This window comes from Microchirus variegatus (genome assembly GCF_963457635.1).
Source record: "Microchirus variegatus genome assembly, chromosome: 2".
In the NCBI taxonomy this organism is placed as follows: Eukaryota; Metazoa; Chordata; class Actinopteri; order Pleuronectiformes; family Soleidae; genus Microchirus; species Microchirus variegatus.
In genome coordinates, this window is record NC_139803.1 from 35940218 (window position 1) to 35947658 (window position 7441).

The 7441-nt window shown below is 41.4% G+C and overlaps 1 protein-coding gene across 1 annotated transcript; it reads left to right on the forward strand.

Annotated features, from left to right (window-relative positions):
* The first annotated feature begins 1690 nt into the window (after positions 1-1690).
* zfp36l1a (zinc finger protein 36, C3H type-like 1a) lies at positions 1691-6534 on the forward strand. The gene is made up of 2 exons (XM_083910768.1): positions 1691-1885; positions 3239-6534. Exons 1-2 carry the CDS (start codon positions 1835-1837, stop codon positions 4310-4312), a joined length of 1125 nt encoding a protein of 374 aa, XP_083766894.1. The 5' UTR covers positions 1691-1834; the 3' UTR covers positions 4313-6534.
* Positions 6535-7441: the final 907 nt, after the last annotated feature.

Below are 7441 nucleotides of genomic sequence, written 5' to 3' on the forward strand. Positions count from 1 at the left end.
CAGTTTTACACTATTTTCCTACATATTAACGAAAATACAAAATAATTTAACAGAGTAATGTTGTATCCTACTGTTTGACCACTAGGGTTTTTAAGTTTTGTCAAAGTAGTTTTATTTATATAGTTTTATACAATTTACCTCCATAAACAACTCTAACAAAGTAACAAAATCCTACTTTTGTGCCACTAACGTTTAAAATGTAATAAGAGTGGTTTTATTTATTCAGTTTTGCAATTTTCCTACTTATTAAAGTCAATAAACAACAGTAAAGTAATGTTGTCACCTACTGTTTTAACACTATGGTTTAAAAACCAGTAAAAGTAGTTATATTTACATAGTTTTACACAATTTATTTATATATAAAAGTACTTATTTAACAAAGAAAAACAGAACAGTGTCACATAAGTCATAGTTATGTAGTTTTAGATTATTGAATTGTATCTTAAAGTAAACAATGTCAAAAGTCACTTTTAGGGTTTACAATCTAGTCAAAGTAGTTTTGTTTATATAGTTTTACACAATTGACCTCCATATAAACAACTTTATCAAAGTAACCAGAAGTGCCACAGAAATGTGTAGCCTACTTTTGTGAAAGTATCATTGAAAATATAGTTTTATTTACTTTTACACTATTTTCCAACATACTAAAGGAAATAAACAACTCCTTAAACAGAGGAAAGTAATGTTGTAGCCTTCTTTGACCACTAGGGTTTTTATGTTTTGTCAAAGTAGTTTTGTTTATATAGTTTTAGACAATTTACTTCCATATAAACAACTTTAACAAAGTAACCAGAAGTGTCACAGAAAGTTTTAGCCTACTTTTGTGAAAGTATCGTTTAAAATATAGTTTTATTTATTTACTTTTACACTATTTTCCAACATATTAAAGGAAATAAACAACTCCTTTAACAGTAAACTAATGTTGTCGCCTACTGTTTGGCCACTGGGGTTTAAAATCGAGTAGTTTATGTCAAAAGTCACTTTTAGGGTTTAAAAACTAGTCAACGTAGTTTTGTTTATATAGTTTTACACATTTTACCTTCATATAAACAACTTTATCAAAGTAACCAGAAGTGCCACAGATATGTGTAGCCTACTTTTGTGAAAGTATCATTGAAAATATAGTTTTATTTATTTACTTTTACACTATTTTCCAACATATTAAAGTAAAAAAAAAAAAAAACTCCTTAAACAGAGGAAAGTAATGTTGTAAGTCTACTGTTTGGCCACTAGGGTTTGAATTCCAGTAAATGTACTTTTAATGAGACTTTTTGTAAAAGTATTTAAAGTCTATAATGAAGTCTTAAGAGAGAAAATGAACGGAACAGCGTCACTGACTTCAATGAATCACTTTATACAAACTAGTAAAGTGTCAAAGTCCACAGATACAGACTCACACTGATTTATTCCCACTGCATGTTTCCCAGAATAAAGCTGCTGCAGCTGTGTTTCAGCTCTCAGCTTCTCTGTGTTGCGCTGTAGTAATCTCAAACAAATTGTCAAACCAATGCAACTTCGTCCAGCAGCAGCAGAGGAAAGAGGGGGAGAAAAGAAAAAGCAAAAGAGGGAGAGAGAGAGAAAAAAAAAAGAAAAAAAAAAGTTGACTGAAAGTTAACGCCCAGCGCTCGAAGCTCCTCCTGCAAACGATTAAAAAGCAAATGTCGGCGCTGGAGCAGGGCAGAGGGGGAGTTCTGCAGGGTCAAATAAACTCAGGAGCTGCAAACCAACACAAAAACTCCGCAGACCTGCGCAACTTTCTAACAAGCAAGAGGTCTTTTCACCCCACTTTTTTTTCCCCCACCCCTACCTTGACTTGATTCTGGTCGCTGCAAAGATGACCACAGCCGTGGTGTCGCCTTTCTTCGACTTCGAAGTTATGAACAAGGTAGTTTGAAACTTTTTTTTCTTGTTCTTCTCTCACTGTGTGTGTGTTTGTGTGTGTGTTGTGTCGTTTCCTCCCGGCATTGTAAAGTGTCGTTAGCCTGTTAGCTACAGGGAGTTAGCCGCTGTGCTGTGTGTGTGGAGGAATGAGGGAGCTGCTGCTGCTGCACACGGCCTCGCGGGGGCCTCTCTCCGCGCCTGTCCGTGCTGTTTTGATTCTGCATTTCTCGCTTCATTATTCCTCACTAATCACCTGTTCGTCGAATCTACGGTAGCCCGAACAACTTGTACGTACTCGTGTTGATGTGGTGAACTTTTCTTTTCTGCGCAGTTTCGTTTTTCACGCGGTGCCACATCAGCCAAGTTTCAAATCCGCGTTTTTTTTTTACGGTGTTGACTCGTGTCATCCCTGCGCTGAGTGAGCGCAGCTTTTGCGCCACTTTTTTTTTTTAATGCTCCTCACAAAGCAGCAGCCACATGCTCGCTAATCATTGACCAGATTCGTCTGGCTTTAACCTCGTCTCGCTCCTATAAAAAGTGCTTATACAGTAACTTGCCTTCAACCTTCGTAAAACGTTAGGACATGACACACCATCTCTGTCCTTGTTTGTACTTAAAGTTGTTAAAGCTTTTGTACTTTTGTCCTTCTTTAGCTCAACAACTACCTGTTCCGATAATGACTATCTTCAACTTAAATATCTGTAAGAGGGAAAAAAAAAACCTTTAGTTTTACTTCGATTTTTAAGTTTCAACCTTCTCCAAAAACTGTGAATACGATTATTACCTTTAACTTTCATCGCTTTAAGGCAACGACACATAAAGTTTGAGATGTTTTAACACCTTTTTTTAATTGTTAAGAAAACAACATCCAAGTCTGTATGGAAATAATACATTAGTGCTGCTTTACTTTTATTCTGAAAAGAGTAAAGGACGTGGTTTTAGATCAAGCTTTCAAAACTAATTAATTCACTGACTAACTGGTCATTTCCTTCACACAGTGCTGTTGTAAATAAAAGCACATGAATATTCTCTTGTAATGCAGCACGATGCTTGGCCACTTTCATTATCTTTCAAATGATGCAGCCTCTGTGTGGCCACTGGCCTCCTCTCTCTCTCTCTCTCTCTCTCATGTGCTGCTGCTCCATTTACTAAACAGGCTCACATTCCTCACCAGGGCAACTTGCCAAACCAGCTGCTGGTCTATAGGCCTGTATCCGCTCATGTTGTCGGAGCCAAAGAGAACAGTCGTGCAAGATCCCCCCACCTCCCCTCCGTAGCCCAGCATATCTGTTAATTGTGGGTTTGGTAATGGAGTGTGTTTTATAATACTGTGTTTTTTTCCTCTGACTCTTTGCAGAACAACAAACTGCTCAGCTACAACAACAACAACAACAACCTGGGTGCCCCCCATCCCATGTCTGTCCCTTGCACTGGCGCCAACGTGCCCATCTCCAGCCCCACCGGAGCCCTGCTGGACAGGAAAGCGGTGGGATCTCCCTCGGTAGGAGGCGTGTACCAGCGGCGGCACTCCGTCAGCAGCACAAAGTTCAGCCAGAACCAGTTTCTGAACAGCCTGAAGGCAATGGACCACTCCTCGCTCATCTCGGGGGTGGGCAGCATCAGCAACAAGGAGAACCGCCCGCGAGACCGCTCCTTCTCCGAGACGGGCGAGAGGCTCCTCAACAAGTGCCTGGGCCCCGCCAGCCCCACCAGCGGCGGCAGCCAAGTGAACTCCAGCAGATACAAGACGGAGCTCTGCAGGCCCTTTGAGGAGAACGGCTCCTGCAAATACGGCGACAAATGCCAGTTTGCGCACGGAATCCACGAACTTCGCAGCCTGAGCCGCCATCCCAAATACAAAACCGAGCTGTGCCGTACCTTCCACACCATTGGTTTCTGCCCGTACGGGCCTCGCTGCCATTTCATCCACAACGCCGAGGAGCGCCGCGGACCTCCTCAGCAGACCTCCCCTCTGAACTCTTCCAACAAGATCGAGAGGCCTCGGCTGCAGCACAGCTACAGCTTCGCGGGCTTCTCCAGCTCAGCTGGGCTGAGAGACAGCCCCACCTCGGTCACCCCTCCACCCATGTTCTTCCCAGATGAAGTGTCCGACTGGCCCAGCAGTAACCCCTTCACCTACTCCAGCCAGGAGCTGGCCAACCTGTTTGGGCCCAGCCTCAGTGCCGGCCCTGTAGGCACAGAGCCCAACCATCCTGCACCCCCCTCTCCAACAAGCACACCTTACTATTTCAGACCCATGTTGGAGTCCCCTCAGATGTTCGAGTCTCCATCCAGCCCTCCTGACTCCCTGTCAGACCAAGAGGGCTACCAGAGCAGCTCTGGAGGCAGCCTGAGTGGCTCCGAGTCCCCAACGCTGGACACCACCCGCCGTCTCCCCATCTTCAGCCGCCTCTCCATCTCTGACGACTAAAAACCGCAAGCGATCACCCGTCAATGACTTTTGAGTTTGATGACACAAAGAGAACGCGGCACTCCCCTCTACCTCTGCCTCCCCCGTCTTCCCCTACACTCTTACACGGCGCACCACGTTAGTTGCTAGTTAGCATTATAAGGATGTAGTCAAATCAAGGGAACTCAAATTTATCATTTCATTCCTGTTTAATCTGCACAGCGAGTTTTTTAAAACGCAAAAACAACAAAAAAAGTAGCCTGCCTTGTGTCATAGTGCCAAAAAGGAGTGGAATTTGAACAATGAAAATCACGAGAACAAAATTGACTGTTTTTCCAGGTGCCACTTGTTTTTTTTGTTTTTTTTTCCCTCCTTTCTTCTTCATTTTTTTCTTGAATGTGTAGCAGCACAAGTGGCCTTGGATAGGGGAGTGCATTGCACTAGCCCCCTGCCCCCCCCCCCTCCCCTAACCCTTCCCGCCCTCCCCTGACAATACCACTTCCCCTGAGCGAGCTAGAGGGTGCTCAATAACATAACTGTAGGTCTATCGCAGCCGGTTTTTTTTACAGACTGAGTAAAGACAAATGTAATTAAAATAAAATAAAAATATATAATAAAGTAACAGACCCTGAAAAGATATGAATAGTTTTTTTAAAAAAAGGAGGGAAAAAAAAGTGCCTGGGGCGGTTTTTGCATGCGTTTAGGGTGAATGGACTACTGTTTTGTTTCTGGTTCTTACTCATTTGCCCCCCCCCACACACACACACACACACACCCCGTCACGGTTCTCCTCGAGCCCAGTCTTATGTAATTGTGGACAGGGTGAGTCTGCAGGAAGGACTTTGAACTGGAAGTTGGTTATGTTCCCCCCTCCCCTCTGAGTTTTCTCCTCCTGTTGCTGGTCACTGGCTCTCTCTGTTTTTTTTGTTTTTTTTTTCTCTATTTGGGGAAGGAAGTCTCTATCAAACTGATCATTAAACCTGTAGGACTTTGTCCCACTTCTCAGTCTTGCCTCCCTCCCTTCATGTCCAACCGATCTGGGGGAATTCCAGCATTCCCATGGTGCAGTTGTACATCCTGCGACTTGACACGATCGGATCTCCAAGCTATTTTACGTCACTTCTCCCCCACTTTAACGCCTGCTCCCAGGAGCACTCTCTGTACTCATTACTTTTTTTTTGCTTTCTTTATTTGATAATTATTTTTTATTAATGTTATTATTACGGTTATTATTATTTGAAAACCTTTCCAGACAGAGGGTTTTCTTGTCACTGCTTATTTAACTTATCAGAACATATTTATTGGTGATCATATGCATTTTTTTGTTAATTTTGTTTTGTATTTATCTGGATAATGAACAATAGAATATATTTTCTTTTATGTTAAATTATGATCTTCCATATTAATCTAAAGATTGTGAAGACGTTTTTGTCAAGTTTTCCTTTTTTTTTTTTTTTTTTCTTCACAGTTTAATATATTGTACTTCAATGACTTGTTCTGCAACTACACTTTGTCAAAATGAAACTTAATTTAAAGCAACAAAAAAAACAAAAAAAATGCAAAAAAAGATGTTTTGCGTTTTTGATTATTTATTGTACTTTTTTTCTTTACTCCCTCTCATTGGACTGCAATTCCACCTAAACTCGATTTGCTTGTATTCATTCCTGGTGTTTCCCTCCTCCACACCTTTACATTAATCTTGACAGTAACAGTAGCTAACTGTTATTACGTTGATTCAGCTTGTCCTTTTTTTTTTGTTTTGTCCCCGACTGTAAAGAGAAGTATTTTCACAGTACTTGGGTTGATGGTAGAAGTAACGGGGTGCTAACGGACCTCTCGCTAACGGCACTGGTTTAAGAGAGTCTCCAACTTGTTGAAATGTTGGTCGTGTTCTTAAAAACCCAGTCTGTTTATTACAAGCAATAGCTGTGACCAAATGGGTTGAGGAAAAGTACGTTTTTCTTTTTTAATTTGATCGGATGCTTGATGCACTTGCTTGGCCCCTCCCCCCACCCCCCCGCTCGACCATTGGAAGTGCCTCACTGAATACATTCCAGGTAGCTAAGGCTTCTCGAGCCTTTTATATATTTGATAATGGAGGACAATGAATCTTTTTAAGTCACTTGTTCCGTGTTGCCTTCACGTGTTTTGGAAGGGGTGAACAGATTTTTTGACACAAAGAAAGTAAAAACTGTTGAATGTATTTTTTTTTTTTTTTCTCAGCCATGTGTTTTTTTTTTTTTCACTACAGTAATTTCTGTGAGTTTATATGAAAACTTGTTTTTTTTTTTTTCTCCTCTTTTGTAAGTATTGATTGCAGTTAAAGTCAATAAACCCCATATTTTTGGAAAAGTAAAACTTGAGTTGTGACTGATTAATTGAGGCTTTGTGGTGTCTGAAGTTAAAACCATGTCTTTCTTTAATTAGTGCGCCTAAGTTGATTAAAAATCAACAAATTCAAGAAGATTTTATAGCATCAAGATGAAATACCCATGTGGCATTAGAAGAAAAAGCCTTTTTAATGTTGATATAGACCTCAAGGGAGGCATGATTCATCCATCTGTCATTAAATTTAACATAACTTTTTTTATGTTGCAGCTGCATAGGAACAGGAGTGTAGAGCTAACGTGACTCCGGACTAGTTAGCGCACCTGAATATAAGCCGCACCAACTAAATTTAGAAAGAAAACAAATTTGTACATATATAAGCCACACCACAGGTGTCCACGTTAATTTATAAATAAATAAATGTATTTTTCCAAAAAAGTGCCAGCAGTAAAACAGCTGGTTAAAAAAATAAGCAGCCTACCAGAAAAGTCATCGATCGCTATTTTCATCTTCCTCCTGCACACTAACCCCGGATTCCACTGGACGCGTTACAGCCTCGGCACGTCAGCGGTTCTGCTTCGTCAATCGGCACCGGCGTCAATCCCCACCGGGCGCGGTACGGCAGCGGCGCGGTGCCATGGGAGCAAGCGGTATTCACGGAAGATCGCGCGATAATCTCGAACGGACGCGAGTTCGGGAGATCCCGCGATAAACTGTGTGTATAAAGGAAACAACAACACGGCTTCTTTTCATTCTCCAACGTGGAAGAACTGTTGATCTGGCGTCATAAATGATTTTGTTTCTCCACTTCTACAATCAGTC